The 19,331-nt window shown below is 28.8% G+C and overlaps 4 protein-coding genes across 7 annotated transcripts in view; 1 reads left to right on the forward strand and 3 right to left on the reverse strand.

The window, feature by feature from the left end:
* Positions 1–14,528, reverse strand: part of LOC100164949 (lachesin) — a 113,425-nt gene extending 98,897 nt beyond the window's left edge. For 2 of the 4 annotated variants that reach the window (XM_001952813.5, XM_008183886.3), the window contains exons 1-2: positions 14,334–14,528; positions 6,557–6,668 (exon numbers count right to left, since the gene is read on the reverse strand). In XM_001952813.5, coding sequence (XP_001952848.2) covers positions 6,557–6,668; positions 14,334–14,348 — 127 coding nt within the window. In that variant the 5' untranslated portion in view covers positions 14,349–14,528. Of the gene's footprint in view, positions 1–6,556; positions 6,669–7,927; positions 8,193–14,333 lie in introns of those variants that run through there. The other 2 variants (XM_008183888.3, XM_008183887.3) reach the window with 2 other exon arrangements.
* LOC100575254 lies at positions 991–2,231 on the reverse strand. Its single transcript, XM_003243829.4, has 2 exons — positions 1,850–2,231; positions 991–1,291 (listed from the first exon to the last, which is right to left on the reverse strand). Exons 1-2 carry the CDS (start codon positions 2,171–2,173, stop codon positions 1,199–1,201), a joined length of 417 nt encoding a protein of 138 aa, XP_003243877.1. The 5' UTR covers positions 2,174–2,231; the 3' UTR covers positions 991–1,198.
* A 408-nt stretch (positions 14,529–14,936) lies between the features above and the next one.
* Positions 14,937–16,864, forward strand: LOC100158822 (voltage-dependent anion-selective channel). Its single transcript, XM_001952240.5, has 7 exons — positions 14,937–15,097; positions 15,337–15,560; positions 15,776–15,893; positions 15,958–16,076; positions 16,142–16,250; positions 16,323–16,531; positions 16,597–16,864. The coding sequence occupies exons 2-7, from the start codon at positions 15,362–15,364 to the stop codon at positions 16,686–16,688; spliced, it is 846 nt and encodes a 281-aa protein (XP_001952275.1). The 5' UTR covers positions 14,937–15,097; positions 15,337–15,361; the 3' UTR covers positions 16,689–16,864.
* Positions 16,777–18,981, reverse strand: LOC100160888 (COP9 signalosome complex subunit 4). Its single transcript, XM_001952174.5, has 9 exons — positions 18,745–18,981; positions 18,592–18,671; positions 18,382–18,503; positions 18,184–18,320; positions 18,011–18,125; positions 17,752–17,941; positions 17,314–17,484; positions 17,060–17,260; positions 16,777–16,993 (listed from the first exon to the last, which is right to left on the reverse strand). Exons 1-9 carry the CDS (start codon positions 18,825–18,827, stop codon positions 16,854–16,856), a joined length of 1,239 nt encoding a protein of 412 aa, XP_001952209.1. The 5' UTR covers positions 18,828–18,981; the 3' UTR covers positions 16,777–16,853.
* Positions 18,982–19,331: the final 350 nt, after the last annotated feature.

A 19,331-nucleotide genomic window follows, 5' to 3' on the forward strand; every position in this document is an offset into this window, starting at 1 on the left:
GTAAATTCATCTAAGTAAGATGCAAACACGAGTGCTAGAGTCAAATATTCAATAAATGTGTTAATAGAAGATTATAATGTGGTTCGACACACCGAAATGGCTGAACTGAATCACGCTAAGTGACTTAGAGTAAGCAATGGCCGCTACCACTAGTTATCGGATGGGTGACCACCCGGGTTCGTAGTGCCCAAAAACCTTTCCACATATATACACTTCACGAGGACTCCCGGGTTTTAATGTCTTTTGGCTACAATCGTGGACCTTATACAAAGTACTGAGTGCTTGTCAAGAGCCACAGAGGTCTGCGGTCGACAAAAAAAGATACGTGATATTATTATAATCAGTTAGTGATACACCTATTGGTAATTTATTACTTTGCATCTCATATAGTCAGATCTTGTTCAAGCATATCTGGATTTCTTGGAAAACCTTAATTTTACCAACATACTTACACCCCCATATAATTTTATTATTGTATAAATTATAATTTTTAATTCCATCCTCTAGGCGGTTGCCTAAAGAATAAAAAAAAAAATTATTGTAATATTCATTTTAAAATCTTCTTTTATTTTTTATTTGGTTTAATGCTTCGGTGACTGAGGTCATTAGCAATATTAATTATTATAATAATATCACGTATCTTTTTTTATATAAATTATCATTTTTATACGATTTTTATTTATATTTTTACTATTTTTATTATGATTTAACATTTTTTATAACGTTTTTAATATAAAATGACATTATTATGTTATGTTCTATAATAATATCCCATATTATTATACTCTATGGACAATGAAAGTTGTAGTAGTAGTATGAATCATCTACACTGTCCTTGTGCAATGATACACCTTATGGAGGTCCCGAGCGACCGTTATTATTGTAAGACCTATTGGTAGTTTAGTGAATGAAAATAAAAGGTCAACCATAATATCTATAGGGGAAAATTATGTATTGAGTCGAAAGGGAGAATCAGTAAAAACTTTAGACAAAAAAAAAATGGTGATATATTTCATAGTACATACAGTAAGGGGAGATATTTTACTTGCATGTCGACGGTAATGATTCGAAAAATCGAGAACATTGTTGCGATATGTGTACACAAAACATTATAATAGCTAAAAAAAATTCCACAGTTAAATTCATTCTTTTTGATTGGAGTAGTTGACAAAGGGCAAAAGCTACTACTTCAACACGTCTACTTGCGGCCTTTGGTCGTCAGAGTTCGCCAGAAAGCCCTCATTTCCGCCACGTCAGGCTGTATCCGGACTATATGTGCACGATACGCTGACTGAAAAAACAGTTTATCATTCTTTTGATAAATTTGACTTTAGAGGAAAAGTGAAAAATGAATTCGAAAATTGATCAATTGTACGCCAAACAAAAAATAATATATATAATTATAAAGTGCTATGGACGTATTATTTATAAATTTGTTTATTATTTTTCCTTTTGTAATGATTCTCTTCTGGCAAACATACAAGTATAAATATTCCAAAACAATAATATTTAGTTCAAAACAAACCAAATTTCCCTGATATAATAATACGTAGTTTTGTTTAGTTACAATAATTTATTATACTCTCTGTCTCTTATTATTCAAACATTTTTGTAATTTGCGTTATTTTTTATAATATATCAAATGTTTATCATGCCTAAGAATTTAATTTTATCAAGTATTTTCCCACAGTATATCTAGTAAAAATGAATCAAATATCTAGCGGTTATTTTTTATTTATCGTAAAAGAAAATTGAAAAACTTTTTATTTTATAACTGTTATTTGCTTAAAACTTAATTGAGATTCTAGTTTAAGACTTAAAATAAAAAGACTGAATATAATATGTATACCTGTATAATAGTAGCCGCTTGATCTCGTGATAAGCCCCAAGAAAATGTATCTGGTATTTGAAATAAGTCATTACTAATCACAGCAAATAGCATACTACAAACAGATGTCCTTTCACGTTCTGGATGCAACGGATTATTATACCATAGATCTTCTGCTAGTCTATTCATGAAAATTTTTTGAAACTTATGATTATAACTTATAGCATCAGCCCTATGTGCCTCACTAAGCACGCGGACCAAAGATGGGTATAATGAAGACTCTAAACTCCTATGTAAACGCATAAAATTCAACTTATTATTCTTGGTATTCATTTTGATATTCATTTAAAATGTTATTTATTCAATTTACGTTACTAAGGTTTAAACAATAATATGTAATACAACAAAAATATATGTATAAAAACGTAATAACGATAATACGAGTGTATTTATTTTATATTTCAGAGTTTATAATATTCAAACAAATAAATATCATTATTTAAAGTAACCATCCGTTTTGTACATCACATATGCAAATACCTAGATTAGAGTGATTTAAAAAATGTATTTAAAATATATTTCTTTAAACATTTTGAAATAAATAATATATACAAAAATTATACACCAAACACGGAGTATGCCTATATATATTTTATGTACAACAATTAAAAACATTTTAATATAATATTATATTAGTTACTATAATATTTTCAATTGTCAATGAAAATGTTATATATAATAAATATATATATTAATTTTTTTATGAAAAAAGTCTTTAAACAACCCCATTGTTATTATTTGTATAATAGGTACAATTAATCGTATTGTGTTTCCTAGGATGAAATAAGTACAAGTTACAAAGAAATATTATAAAATAAAGAGAAAAAAGAGAAAAAAAGCATCTAACTGTGAAATTTTTAAATCATTCATTTTATTGCCTTATTTATTGTACATTTATTGTCCCTTCTTTAAAACTGTCTTCTGGCGTTTTTCTTTGTTTATGTATTATTCAAATATAAAAATCCTGCCAAAAAAAATGTATATATGTGTTATGTCACGGTAACAATTTAAACAAATAGACGAGGTATTTTGGCGATATCGCAGAAAGGTCACATATTATGTATGTGTGTGTATATGTTTTATTGTAATAGACGTGTATGGTTTTTTTAACCTTATTCATTTTATTATTTCTCCCCTTTCCATCAAAAATAGGCACACCATATCTGAACATAAGTGAATTAATAGTGACAAGGTATAACATGATTGGTTGCCATCACGAGAATCCAAGTGAGGTCATGCAAACATAGGATTTCAAAACGATTTCTCTTTTCCCTCGTTTGTTTGCCAACTTACTGCATTTAAAACGATACTGTGTTTACTATGTTTTATACACAAATTACCCTTCAAAAATATAATTATTCAAACGAACTTAAACAAAATCTGTTCTAATATTGCATTTAAAAACTAAAAAAAATGTTAAATGTATTTACAAAAATAAAAGATAAAAATAATTTAATAAAAATAAACCACCACAAAAATAGGCATTTTAAATCGCGCTAGAGAATTAATAACAATTGGTTAATATAAGTGTAGACTAGGTATTAGGTAATTGTCGAAATCAAAATTAGAGACTTTAAGATAATGGCTTTTGTATAGAACAATCTTTACAAATATATGTGAATACATTTTAAAAACCGTATATTTGAAATAAGTTCCAGTGCCCACCAAAAGTTTATCATCACAAAGATTTCCTTTTAAAAAGTCAATTTAAGAATGAATTTTTTCTTATAATATAATCTTCATTATTATTACAACTAATTCGTTTCACATACAATGCTTCAGAATTTAATATTTGGTATATTTATAAATTTTAAATTCATCTAAAATAGTAATCATGATATTAACGTTTTGCTCTTATTAATATAACAAGTACTTGTTTTTTCACTTCATAAATTTTCTTTGCGTGTCATAATATCATTTAAAGTTAAAATACGCAACTAGTGGTTTTCACCTGTCAGTATACAATGTTAATACAACTGCTTTAACCCTTTATATGGAACCGACGTGGTAGCACAACTGACACAAACACTTAAATATTTTAATATACTATTGGAAAAATTACGAACTCTATATAGATACTGTATAACACTGAATGATACTGGTACACCCTAAAAGTATATAAAAAAAAAAAAAAAAACAGTGACCACTTGATAGTTTTTGAAGAGTGACATACATTTCTTACTAACAGAGATAATTAATTCTCTAGTATAATTTAAAATAAATATTGTTCTCGAGTCCTCATAATATTTCATTTGAAATTTTAATTAACGTACATTTATGACAAATGAATCAGAAAAGTAACGTTTCATAAATTCTAAAACCAAAAAACGTGTTAAATAAAGTAGGAAGTTTAAAATATATTTTAATTTATATCTATATATAATGTATCTGTAAATTATTCCTTAAATGTATTTTATTTTTTATTAATTTCTTAATACTTGCAATAGTACTATATAAGAATTTGTATACATTTTTAAACTTATTTATGAGTATGTACTATATAAATTCTTGATAAAAAAAAATCAAATATTTTTTTACAAAACCTTTTAATCTGCTCAAAAGAATTAAAATAATGTTTATACTTTATAGTGCTCTAGGTTACATCTTTTTAAACTTACTTATTTACATATTACATATACACATAACTGTAATATTATTTTATTATAATAGAATACCAAACAATTTTCAGTAAATTAAACTAAAATAAACTTTTGTGCAGTAACATTAAATACAATTATTTTATACTAAAAAAGTAGAGTACAACAATGCATTAATATTATATCATTTTATAAACACAACTGTTCTAAAATATAAGCATACAAACATGAACGATATGATATGGTTTCTTATTTATATTTATATGATAGGACAAGTAAAAACTCTTTCATATAATATAGTATATAGGATATACTATAACCATATAGTATAATTGTATAAACCATCTAGTAATCATAGTATAAAATATTTAGTCACTAAACTCTAAAACTATGAATTATAAGTTAGAACTGTATTTTTATTCATTTACAAGGTATTAAATAATAAAAATTACGTTAATGCATTTTATAGATATAATATAATATTATATACTATATCATCTTAGTTATTCAAAACGTTATTAATTTTGTGTATTTTATAAATACGACGCATGAAACACAAACAAATAGTGATTACAAAAACGCAAAACTAAATGTAATACAAAACTTTAGTACCTATATAATTAATATTAATATGGAAATAGTTTTATAAGAACTGTGTTTTTCCAGTATATTTTGATCTTGTGTTATAAAAAAAGAAAATTAACTGGCCTTTTATATTTATTATTCTTGTTTTTTTACTTTTATTTACGTTTACATAAATCGAATCTGGTAATTTTTGTTAATTTAGAAAATAATATTATTGTCGTGTATAATGTATACGATGTATACGAATTGGAATAAATAAAGACTAGATGTCATAAATGTTATAACAATATAAACATTTGATTTGGTCGTGTTAATAGGGGAATCATAAAACAAAATATTTACAAGCTCTAACTGTCCTAAAACTTTAAATTTGAAAACTATGTAATATAAGTAGGTACCTAATTAAACATTTACACTTGTCAATCTATAAACAATAATGTATTGTTTTTATATTATAAATATATTATATATTAATAATTGTGTATGAAATTAAAAAAATTAAGTAATTAAAAATATATTGCTGTTAGACCATTTTAATTTTTGGAATATATAATTTTACATTTTAGTGTATTTAAAATTATTAATAAATTATTTCTGATCAAAAAGTATTAAACTAAGTCTAGTGTCGTGTCGTATTGTGTATTATATTTGTATCTACCTACATGGTAACTTTTCAAAATAATGAGTTTAGACACTTAAATATTATACCCTTATATTTATAGCATTTCGTTGCAATCAGTAACAATATGGTCAGGTGTTATAAAAATCGTCAACCACGTGGCCAAAATTTGATAGCTTTAAAGTTTGGTTACTGTGGTAACGTGTCGAAAAAACACGATATAAACCACAAGGCACAGATTATAACAATGTAAACAATATAAACGAATATAATATTATTAAAAAATACATAATAATAATAATAATATAGATAAATATGGGGAATCTACTTTAAAAAAATACTCATATTTTAGATAGGACGGTATAAAAACTGTCATAATATTGTTCTTTAATATTATACCTACCTATAATATATATAAGTAAAAGTAAAAGTAAATATTACATATAATATTATAATATGATAACTTACAGTGAAATGCCTAAAACATTCATCTACTCGTCGGATACACGTGGTATATAACACTAAAACCAGCTCTTTGATCTAATAAACATTCTTTAACTACATTTAATTTTCCTCTGTGGAGAACAAATTTAATTTTAAAGAGTCATTGTAAAGTAGCTTAAATTGTTGGTAGTTCAATTTCCATTTGTAAACAAAATTAAATCAGACTTTTAAATCACGCAACATTAACTGTTAGTCATATTTGTCGTATTTTTTGAATAGTATTATGCGAGTTCCCAATTAGTATGCGAGTATACCAACCGGAGACTAAATATATACAACTTAATAGAATATTTTTGGAAAATACTAAATATGCATAGTTAAATTTATACCAAAATTATAAATTTATAAATTGTATACACTTACTTGTGATAAGAAGACAAAAAAAAATCATCAGGTTCCAGACTGTGTTATTGACCTGCAGCGTTTCCATTTCCAGTAAATGATCAGCGATTGCATCGAGAAAAAACTGATACTGCTGAAAAATATAAATATACTTATTAAATATAATACATTATAAACCCAATTTTGTACTGAAAATAAATGAATTCATCGTATAGGTAAGTACCTACTATTGAATGTAAAAATGTATTATAAACAAACTTCTTGATTACACAAACAAAAAAATGACTTTATGGCCTATGGGTAATTTATGAACCTTATAATAATGTATTGAAACATCTTTAAAAAGTTCAATTTTTATTTTGGTGAAGTAAGCTATGTAATGTTCACCCTTCAAGCCATTATATTTGCACCCTTTAAATAAATTCTAATAAAAGCTTTAAAACTATTAAGAAACATTAAATTTTTATTTTATTAATTATTGTAATTTGTATTCATAATACCTAACGATTTTTTCCACTATAATCATAGATATATACTTACACAACATTTTCTTTCAAGATGTCTAAAACAACAATTATTAATTAAAAAATAACGTCTAAACTGACATTACCAAAATGGTAAACAATTATAAATTATAAATGTATACATGATTAATGGTGGCTGGTAGCAACTTTATTCACCTCGTAGAATATTTAATGAATCGTATATCAATTAAAATGTACCTACTATTAAGACAATGATACCTCAAAGGTTTTTGGATGACTGAATGAACATATAATATCAAATCATCCGTGTATTTACGAAGTATAGGTAGGTACTGATAAATATATACCTATACAAGATATTAAGCCACCGAAATCAATTTAAAATGTTCAATAATCTTAACTAGCCAGAAATTTGTGAAAAATCTATTAACAACGCATGTGATTTTAACGTTAACACGCGCGAGGTTCCGGGCTTGATTCTCGACAGGGGATGAACAATGTTATATTTATCAAGTATACCCCCTTTATAGATTGTAAATTATGTCACATTTTATACTTTACAAAAATTGAGTATAATATTAGTTTCAAATCAACAGTTATGACAAGAACTTAATAAATACGTAAATATAACTTTTCAATGTGAATCCACAAAATATACAGTACGTAAATGTATACAATATTAGGTATGAAAAAAATACCTAAATATTAGGTATGGATTTTTACATTGTCTTGTAAATATATATTTTAGTGCAAAAAAAGAGAATTTTATTTGAAAGACGTTGTAAAAAATAAGTTTTGTTCAATTAAAATGTTCTAAAGTACACACATTTTTCTGAACTATAACACTCAAAGCGCCTGGTAAATTACGGAATAATGCGGGATATTGTATTATAATATATACAGGTACCTGTTAAAAATAAAGTCGAATTTTAATGGCAATCAACCGGACGAAAATATTCGAAGAAAAAAAACGCAAAAATAATGTGTCATCACAGCAGCAGCACCGAGGAGTATAATATAGACATTATAGGGTGAGATTTCGTCGTGAATCGCGTAAATATGCACGTCGGTAATGCCACTCGCGCACGGGATTGGCGGCGACGACGATGTTTCCCGCAGGGTGTCCGTTAGCACACTAGCAGCCGGCGCGGAGATTTCGGTACTGGGCGATGATGTTCGGCACGCGCCTCTTGGCCGTCGCGGCGCCGCACACGGTGATGGTACAAAAAAACCGTATTTTCCGGTCCCGCGCGAAAAATGGGAAAAACGTATATATAGTTATCCTCACCCCGGCTGGATCCCGTCCGAGGGTAGTGGCGAGGGGTGGGGCCAAATACGACGCGCGTCCCTCACGTTTTCCCGACCAATTACCGGTTTATTTAATCACACCCGGACACCCCCGCCGACCGGCCTTTCCACACCTTTGCCACCGGGGTCGTTAAAATTGAGACTCAGGACCAGCCAACGTACGCCGGGACGTGGGGGCCCGATAAAGACCCGGTGGATATCCTTTGTGGCGGCCGCGGTGTTTAATCAAACGACAATGAATTATCCCGGTGAAAATCCCCTCACCACCCGCGCTTACCTCAAAACCGTATGTACGATAATAATTAGCGAGCGTATAATAATAATAATGATAATAATAAAAAAAAACCGCGAATTTATCCGGAAGTCAAGAAAAATTTTCCTGTTTCCTCTGGAACACGCAAAAACAATATTATATGTATTGGCTGTAATATAATGTGATGTATAAAATAGTTATTATATTATTCTTGCATAGTCATATTTACATATTATATGTCTGCATTTATATATTATGTATAATAATATAATGTGGTTACTTATGGAAATAATGATGTTAATCGGCGGAATGCAGCATTTGTGTGTAGATAATTTTAATTAAGTGTGTTTGCAAACTTGTTGGGGAGACAGCGGCGACGGTGATGAAATTTACGAGATAACAGTTGCGATATTAAACATGCACAAGGATGACATGCTACAAAGCTGCAACGATGAGAACTTAACGAGAATAGGGGGAAAAAAACTCGACACTTATAGCAATGTTCTATGTTATACCTACTATAATAATATCTTATCAAAACATCACATTTTCTTTATTTCTTATCTCGTCAATATTTTTGAATTAAGTCCTAAATTTACAAGTGATGTCGTTATGACCATTAGAGTCTACGTTTATTTATAAAATTACATATAACTATATAAGCCAGTATGGCAGTATATGAACCAGTTGACAGTTATCACTCATCAGGCACGTCAGAACAAAGTAACAATAATATTATTGTAACAAAATAAAAAAATGTAATTCATAAATATAGTAGGTACCTTTAAGTTAGGTTAGTGATTGTATAGTGAAGATGGGTAAAAGCCGAAAAACAAAAGTTGGCAATTTTTATAAAACATTTAACGAAATGCCTTGCTAAATTAATAATAGGTATATATTATAGTATTAGATATTAGTATATTACATTTAAAAAAAAAAGGTTTCATAATAATATTATAATTATTGAAAATTTGGAATACCTAAGCTTAAAATATACTTTGTAATAATATTTGTTGTAAATATAATGTTCTATTTAGGTATCACCGCGGGTACAAATAGATACTTATTAACTGTCTTACTAGGAATATAATGAACCAAATATCATGATAACCCATTAGTGATTTTAATTTTTAAATATTTGCATATGACATCTATCTTTTAGCATTTAATGAGAAAACTTTATATTTGTCAAAATAAATTATACATTTTTTTTAATCCAAGAATTATCCTCATTGTTCTGAAGTACTCCCTAGCGCATATTCTAAGTACTGTTTTTCCTACAGAATTTCTTAGCATATTCCTGGGATTTAAACACTTTTTTGTTACTTTCTACGTAGCCTGTTTTTTTATTTTGTTTCGCACTATCGCGGGAATCATTATGCTAATGTCACCCAGAAACCATAAAATAAACGGCTGTTCATTTACCTTTAATAAACAGCCTTAAAGTTCCCAAAGTATATATTCTCCTTTGGACGAGCCTCTTAAATCCCAAGAGGTCTATAACCGTTTTTTATTTATTTTAGTTTTCTTCTGCTTTTTTTTAATCTTTTTCAAAATCATGGACCTTTTTCTTTCAAAACAAACCCCAAATGTCGAAAATAATTTAATATGATGTGTTTTTCATCATCAATTATCTCATGGGAAACTGTTTACCTACACTCTTATAACAATATATAGACATATAATATTGTGTGGTTTCGTCTACTGACACTATTATCTTTTCATTTAATAATACCTTGCACATTGATACAACTAATTTCTGATCACGTTTTTACCATAAGTAAAGGCCCTCTAATTGTATGACATACTACACGTTTCGAATCATAAACATAGCGGTAAATAAAGGCACAAAATAATTCAGTTAATACGAGGTGTACGTATCTACGATTCTCAAGAAAATAATGTTAGGATGGGGAAAGAGCAAGGAAAAACATTAATCAGATATGTCTGGGAATTGTTCGGTTTTTAAAGGTTAGCTTGTTCGGCCTTCAGGGCTTCCATACTAGTTTACTGCCGAATTGTTCCCAAAACATCCCAAATTAAATTTGTTCGTTTGGATCCGAAATTGAATTATGGGCGCCTCAAGCCCCAACATACAATGGCGGAAAGGGTGAGTGAGGTGCACGCTTGGCTTTGAACCCACCCGCAGCACGTACGTATATAACTACAGCCTATTTCAGACGTTTATACCACTCTAAGAGCCCCTCACGGAGCTAAAACCAGTAATACTTATTAATGGATAAAAGAAATATAACAACCTTCAGACTTCTCAGGGTTTCTTCACTAAGCAAACATTGCGCAACTATAACTTTTACGGACATAGGTATTATTATATTGCGTGTTCAATGAAATTATATAAACTAAACACATAATTTTCAATCGCCACGTGTATCCATGAACCTATTAAATAATGTTATCATATAAATTACCGTATTTTTAATATAATTTAAATACTCGAGATGTGTATTGATTCTGAATTATATTTATATTAATTTAATTAAGTTATGAAAAATAAAACATACTGCATTTTTTATTTACAAGTACCCAATTATTAATGATTACAAATTACATAATTATTATTTTCCAGAAACCTTAACATGCATGCAATTCTATTTCTTAATAATAAGTAAATAAATATGTTTTTACTGCTAAAATCTTTTCCAAAAGGTTACCCAAACTGTTTACTATTCTGAACAAATAAATAAATATTTTATTTTAAACTTTTTACTGTTGTAATTTAATCAAAATATTTCAACTAAAAATCAGTTCCTACCGTTTATACATTTAATTCTAACAATCTATTTCCGAAGTAGCAGTATACTTATACATGTTTTACTTTGACTTTGTGGTTTAACTTGATTTTTAAGTTTTTGTTTTTAAATATTTCATACCAGACATAAATTATATCTCATACACAAATACACAATTTATACAACTCAAACATCAAATAGGTACCTAAACAATTTTATAATTTAAAATTTCGTATATTAATTAACATTATATAAAAAAATACATTAAACTATAGTTTTCTACATAATATTTCATACAAAAATATTATCACATTCAACAATAACCACGTTCTAACTACAACTGCGACAATTGAATATTTCTATTATAAATGTGCAAGTGTTTGCTAAGTTTTGGCGAGCATTAAGGACGTTGCCTGTTTCTACATTACTCATAAACGGCTTAGAGAACGACGGGATGTAGGCGATATTTTGCCAATCCAATCTACGGGAAACGTGATGCAATTTCTCTAGCCTAAACCTATCCAAGGTGTATATTATAGTATTTATTGTACATAAATAAAATTATCAATATTATCATTGAAGAAATAATTAGTTCAAAACTCCAATATGATATATTATGTAAATACACGGTATAAATTTATATTTTCTCTGCATGTCTCACGAGTATAATATGTATAACAAAATAAAATAAAACATTATTCTTGTTAAATTATTAGTTTACTAATTTAAGGTAAATATCCAAAATGGATATTTAATTCAATAAAAACAACATTATCGTTATGAATTTATTTATTTTAGATTCTACTTATTATATCGATGAACATTTTTAAATTATGTTATTTAACAAGTAATTAATATAAGTACCTATGTTATCGGCTATCGCCAATCTATAATATTCAAAAACTTATAAAATATATGTAATACCATTGATGATAATATAGTATTTATAATCAATGGTAATACGTTTAAAATGTTTAAATATTTAATTTGTATTTAACAGTATTATTTATATTTTATACCATAGGAAAAAATCTATTAAAATATCTGGGGGGCTAAATTTTTTAACATCAATGTAAGTGAGGGGCTTCAATCTCATTCAACTAATAAACTGTATATTTTTGGGGGAGACTAAGCTTCCTTAGACCCCAAAGAATTTGCGCATATGATTTAAACACGGTAACTAATAAGTTAAATATTCTGCTTCACACTTAAAAACGCGTATATCATATAAAATATACTAGAAATACATATTTTTATAAAATGTTCCTGAATAATATTAAAACTTCTCCAAATATTTCATAATAGGGTTATAGGAATCTCGGAATGATTTATAAAAAAAAAATATGTTATTCTATAAAATTCGAAATATTTAAATAATTGCGTAAAAATGACTATGTCATAATTTTCAGTGTTAAAAAAACTGAAATAACTTTTGAAGAAAAGAATATGATTTAATATTTAGATATTTAATAATAATCTGCATTGTAATATTTTTTTAAACTGAACATTTTATACAAATATTGTATGAACCCCCCACACTACCCACTACTCACTAGGGACTAAGGAGTTATACCTATTGAAAAATACCTGGGCTTGTGTGTTAGTAACAAATTCGGCACCTCTCCACAAAATTTATAATATGTAAATCAAATCACTTTATGAAGTTTTTATAGTCCCAAAATTCATAACTATTAGATTTTAAAAAAAAATAAAAAAATATGAAAATGTTGTAATTGTTAAATCGAGAAAGTTAAAAGTATGAGTACCATTCAAAGAACTAAAATATAAAATCAAACTTCGTATTATATAAGTAGCCAAGTAGGTAGGTATGAGTAAGAGTACAGAGTACAGTATTTATTATATTTGAACTATTGATATGAAATATAAAATATGTTGAATAATTTATATTAATTGATACTTAGGTACCTATTAAAATATTAATATCACCACTACAGTCCCCATATTGCCAAACCTATTTTCCAAACCTGCACAAAGTTAAAAACCTCAAAAATTACTTTTTCGAATTTTGATTTTTATACGTCAACATTTTCAGAAAAAATATCCGCTAAATGATTTACCTAGGTACAGTAGACAAGAGGGTTCTAGTCATTTGAAAAAGAGAAGTGTATACGACTACATTTCTACATTATACGACCTTCGAACTATATGTAGTACATATTATAATCTCATGAATTTGAAAATATGGTGTTGATAAAGCCATAAAGGTATTTATAAAAATTCCAAAAATCATATTTTGATCAACTGTGTTGTTAAAGAAAAAAAGGGGTGAGGACGCTTGTTGAATCACTCTGTATTATATATCATTGAGTATAAATTGTATAATATTATACTACAATATAAAATAATACTCAATGAATCAATGATTATACTATACACAATACATAAAATACTCAATTCGTTGGTAACAAGATGTCAGTAACGCGTTATCCATCAATTAAATGTAGGTACCTACGTCCTATGTATTTCAATTTTCAATTTAAATCCCGCGACGATACAGTGTGAAGCACCAAACCAGTGTAAAGGTCCCTTAATTGTAAATTGTAATTGCACTCAAGGTCGTTGTGACGTTGTGTATGTATACAGTACCAGTACAGCACAAAACAATAAAATATTATGCATGAGATCGTGTAACCATTAGTCCATGGAACACTGAACAATACATAGTATTGTTAATGAATATTATTATTAAATGATTTGTTCTGTAATAATATATTAATATCGTTGACCAACTAGAATGTCTGACGCTATCTAGCGGTAAGTTATTATCCCATAATAAAATTTTTTTCTCGCTCTTGAAAACGATGTTTAAACGGAAAAAAATAATTTTGAAAAAATCTTTAGTTACGCCTGGGGAGTCCCTGGAGGGGGGGGGGGCGAAGGGGGCAATCGCCCCTCCATAAGTCGTGAGTTGTTCAGTTTTTGCTAGTAAATAAATACAATTTATAAATTTTGTTAATTGTCTATAAACTGATTATACATACCGTTGATACAAACATCAAACAATGTTAAGTAGATGTTAAGTTTTGGTTTGAGAAAACACATGTTTTGGGCTACAGTTTTGTCTTGAACGGTACAGAACTTTTCTCTTTCAACAATCCCGTCTAGTGATTTCTTCTATAGTTTATAGGTGGTCCATCAGCCATAATGGTTCATAGCAATATCAATGATATTGTTCTGTGTTTAAACTACAGATATATAAAAATATATCGTATTTAAAAAAAATAGTATATTCAAATAATACCATTTACTATAGTAAGTTATTATTTGTAACTTGTAGTATTAAAATAATAAAATAATAGTATTTTCATATAACTGTGGTTTAAACCATGGTTTATAGGTTTATTCATTGTCCAGTACTGAATCTTTTTCTTCCATGAAACAAAAAATTTCAATATTCCGTCCAATTTCAATCGAAATTTGATTAACAAATACAAATTTTATTGTCAAGAAGTATTGTCGTTTAAAAGTTATTTTTGCAAACATTTCCCACACTGTTTCTGTCCTGAACGTTAGTTGAAAATATATTTTATCCATTTTGGACGGACATTTTTTTTTTTCACCTATTTTTTCGCCAATCTTATCACGTGACCCGGTGACGCCTGCACTGCCGTGGCTCGTATCACCGATTACCGAAACTTCATTTCTGATTCTCTTCATTTTCTCTCTGCTCGTGCACACCTCCTCAACACTAAACTTTCAGTTTTTGGTGTTCGAACCATTTTTGGACTCTCTTGAATATTCAAAGGTAAGTCATACCATTAGCCCGTCCACAAAACCGAATTTTGTAACTCAATTGCCGTCTGACCTTCTATGCCTTGCGGGCTTGTGGCCGGTAGTGCGATTTAGTGTCGTCGAAATGACATTCCCCCGCACACTTCCTCCACCGTTCACTTGACAGCCGCGTTAACGGGGCTTGGAGAAATTGCATTAACTTTTTTTATCTTGAAAATAATATTATTTTATTTTTCATTCCGTTTCTTTCAGAACTCCGCTTAAAATACCAATAAAGATGGCTCCTCCTTCATACAGTGATCTCGGCAAAGCCGCACGCGACGTATTCAACACCGGATATGTATTTGACGTTCTCAAGTTAGACCTGAAGACCAATCAAAACGTGGAAATCAAGGCTGGTGGTACTCAGCATTTGGTCTCGGGCGCCGTAAATGCAAATTTGGAAACAAAATATGTGATTAACAAATCTAAATACTGTGAGTCATTCCCAATTAAAGGTCGTTTAGCATTTTCATACTTCCCCTTATCTCATTAGTCAAACAATTTAAATCGGTTTCGATGAATATGCCAAATTTATTTATCAGTATACTTATAATATTATTTGCACATAGACACTACCTGCCTAATTAATTTACCATACTTAGATGTCAGCAAATTGTGTTCAATTTTTAATAAATTTTAATTTGTAAAGTATTTACGTTGGTTGAGAAATGGAACACAAATGATGTCATGACTACTGAAGCTTCTATAAGCGGATTGTTACCTGGTGTCAAACTTACAACTGATGGTACATTTGACCGCAAGAAACAGTAAGTTTAAATCAAATTCAATAAAATTTAATATATTATTGAACCTAATTTTAATTTTCCAAAGAACTAAGGCTGTGAGAGTGAAGTCTGAATACAAAAATGATTTCGTCTCGCTCAACTTGGACACTGAGTTTAAAGCATTGAAACCTGTTATTAATGCTTCTGCTGTAGTTGCTTACAATGGTACATGAATTATGTCATATTTAAATACTAACTATGTATAACTAATTAGTATATTATTTTTTTAGGATGGTTGGGAGGTTTCAATGTTAAATATAATACCAGCGACAAATCATTACAGTCTAACAATCTTGCTCTCAGCTATATAGCTAAACAATTTGTGTTCACCACCACTGTGTAAGTAAAATAGCCATAAATTAAACTGTCTTTAAACTATTTAACTATTATTAATTATTATATGTTCTACAGAAATGATAACAAGTTGTTTGGCGGCTCAGTTTTCCAAAAATTATCTGATCAATTAGATTTGGGTTTGCAAGTTTCTTGGTCATCTGAAAACAATGATTCTTCGCTTGCTGTTGGTACCCAATACCAACTAAACAATGATGTTAAGTTGCGAGCCAAGATCAATAACAAGAGTCAGTTGTGCCTAGGTTCTGGTATTAAAATCAAAGATGGTATGTTTCCATAATTTGTCATTACACAAATAATATAATTATAAGTAACATAAATTTAATTTTAGGTGTTACATTGACATTGGCCAGCTTATTGGAATGTCGTCAGTTCAACCAAGGCGGTCACAAATTTGGTATCGGCTTGGAACTTGCTTTGTAAGCGACAAATGTATGCCAAATTTATTGTACGTTATGTAGACAAAATGTATTGTCAGTAAACGTAGGATTATTAAACATAATCATAAGAGTATTTTTACTACATTAAAATTCAGTGTATTTGTTTAAAATTAATTAGGAAAAATATAATTTATATCAGTTGCTCTCGTTATAATGTCATTTGATCATCTAAATGTTTATTCATCCATTCACGTACTTTTGGATCTGCAGACATGAGTTCAATTATATGATTGACATGATAGCACAGAGCTTCAATTTTCTTATCCCAAGTTGGCAATAATTTTTGAGCTGTAAAAAAATCCATGTACATAATATGAGCTAAAGAACATGGGTCAAAACAAATAAATTACTTACACTTAAAGTGGACATAAGAGTCTACTTGATCAATTGAACCTTCCATCCGTCCTTCCGATATCATTTGTCCTGCAATTTTTTCTGCTTTAACTGATTCAATGCCCAATAAACGGCCAAGCTCCAAGATTTTCATATTTTTATAAAGTTTACTTGCTGATAATAAGTTGTGTTCAATGATAGCTCGATTCAATATGGTTGAACCTATAATATATAAAAATGTTATGTGATTTTATTGAGTCGTTGCAAATAATTACCATCTACTGTTTTTGCCTTCTGATGTGGTTGTAACATTGCATCCAATTGAGCAATTTCATTGGGTCTAATTATGCGATCTAAATACATTTTTTCAAGGATTGAAAATTCTGGTAGACTTTGACATCTTTCATCTTTAAACAATGTGGCCAGCATTCGGCTGCGTTGTTGGCCTACAAAAAAAATTTTATAATTTATTTTGGAATCTCACATGTAGACTGTGGGGCACAACAAAAATCAATTCACAACATTGGCTGTAAATTATGATAAATTTAGGCACATAATATAAAATTTCCCTTGACAATGTTGATTGCCAAATAAATGTTTTAGCAATAATAACTCTTTCTATCTTAGTGAACTCATTTATGCATTGTTCCACATGCAAGAGACTGAGATGACGAAACTTTGAATAATTTGCGACTCATATGGATATGACTTACCTGCAGATGCTAATACAGTACAGATGAGGGCATTTTTTAAAGCAGCCATACGCTCTTCTTCTGAAATAATTGACCTATAGGACAATTCATTGTACCTTTGAGCAGCTTCAATAAACTTACGACGATAGTCCAATACTCTTGCATAACATACTTTGTAACATATTTGTAGTTTCTCATTTTTGGATTCAGTCTAAATGATAGAAAAATATAAAATAATATTTTTTTTGAAAAAAATTAATTAATAATAGCTTAATATTACTTGTAATAATGAAGCCCTGTTGATGTAAGACTCTGCAAGCATCGGATCATCGTCTTCCAAATACAGGCGTGCAATTTTCATGTATGTTTCCAATTTGTAATCAACAGTATATTTTCTATGAGTTATAAAATGTTTAGTATCATCAAAATCAAAAAATATACATTAATGAATACTTTTGTCCTGTTTCGAGCGGTATACCAACAAGTACTGATGCTGCTTCCTTCCAATTGTTTTCTCTTTCATAAATAGATGCTAAATGTTGACGAACATTAGCAACCTGCTCTTCAAAAGAAATTACTCTTGGTTGAATCTATAAGAAAAAATCAAATTAATTATTGAATTTATGACAGATTGTATTTACCTATTCTCACTTTTTCCAGTGTGAAATGAGCCAATAATTTAGACTGTCCATCAGGCAAATCAGGTAAGAGTTGTGTACTGACATCAGATAATATTTGACGAGATATTACCAAGCTGACATTTTCATTAACAACTAATAATATCAAAAATATTTTATTCATTAAAATTTGTATAGTAAACTACTAGTGCAATACATAAAAATGTGACAAACGACTACTTACTAGCTTCAACAAATACTTTTAATGCCTCGATGATGTTGTCACCAGTATTTGATAAGACATTGTTTAATAAGCTTCTATATCTATAACAATTTAATATTATTAATTAATAATTAACAATGTTAGTTTTTGAAATATCTAATAAAAATATCTCACTTGTCAACTTGATCTTTATGAGATGTTTGTGCGTTAGCCAAGTGGCTGAGATGTTGGCGGATCTGGGCTATTGTAAGAGACATATTTTCAGTCTGAGTTATGATTTATGAGTTAAACAATTTAAAGTAGTTTGTGTGACATTAATAAATATAAAGGTAACTGCTAATTCTAAAATAGTATGATACAAAACTCAAATCATAGGACAGTCGACAGATTAGAATATTCGGAGTTTCCGACTCAAATCTTGGAATAATTCAATACACTATTAGTGATAACGTTTTATCAAGGAGTTTCTACATATGCCGAATCTATTATTCTATGATTCCGTTCCATCACGATAGTATGGTAGCCCAACGAATATAGAAAAGTATACCGAAATGAATCTCCATTGTCAGTATTAAACAGAACTAGCGCTATGAAAATTGTTTTATAAAAAATAAAAGCTTTTTTTGACCATGGTAAATTGTTAACATAGAGAAAATTCTATAACCTAAAGTAAGCGTTTGATAACAGAGAAATTCAGATTATGTTTGTATTAAGTTAGCAAAATCGTGCGACATGCAAATTGCATGATGCAATACTGCAAT

The sequence above is a fragment of the Acyrthosiphon pisum genome, chromosome A3, assembly GCF_005508785.2.
Source record: "Acyrthosiphon pisum isolate AL4f chromosome A3, pea_aphid_22Mar2018_4r6ur, whole genome shotgun sequence".
Lineage (NCBI taxonomy): Eukaryota > Metazoa > Arthropoda > Insecta > Hemiptera > Aphididae > Acyrthosiphon > Acyrthosiphon pisum.

What these genes read in the sequence shown, in the direction of transcription:
- LOC100575254 (XM_003243829.4), bottom strand. Translation starts at nt 2,173, where the DNA reads ATGAATATCAAAATGAATACCAAGAATAATAAGTTGAATTTTATGCGT. An exon ending in AAGCGGCTACTATTATACAG is followed by an intron (nt 1,292 to 1,849) that starts GTATACATATTA and finishes CTGTTTTTTCAG; the next exon opens with TCAGCGTATCGTGCACATAT.
- LOC100158822 (XM_001952240.5), top strand. Translation starts at nt 15,362, where the DNA reads ATGGCTCCTCCTTCATACAGTGATCTCGGCAAAGCCGCACGCGACGTA. An exon ending in GATTAACAAATCTAAATACT is followed by an intron (nt 15,561 to 15,775) that starts GTGAGTCATTCC and finishes TAATTTGTAAAG; the next exon opens with TATTTACGTTGGTTGAGAAA. An exon ending in TTTGTGTTCACCACCACTGT is followed by an intron (nt 16,251 to 16,322) that starts GTAAGTAAAATA and finishes TATGTTCTACAG; the next exon opens with AAATGATAACAAGTTGTTTG.
- LOC100160888 (XM_001952174.5), bottom strand. Translation starts at nt 18,827, where the DNA reads ATGTCTCTTACAATAGCCCAGATCCGCCAACATCTCAGCCACTTGGCT. An exon ending in AAAAGTATTTGTTGAAGCTA is followed by an intron (nt 18,504 to 18,591) that starts GTAAGTAGTCGT and finishes TGATATTATTAG; the next exon opens with TTGTTAATGAAAATGTCAGC. An exon ending in GAAGGCAAAAACAGTAGATG is followed by an intron (nt 17,261 to 17,313) that starts GTAATTATTTGC and finishes TATATATTATAG; the next exon opens with GTTCAACCATATTGAATCGA.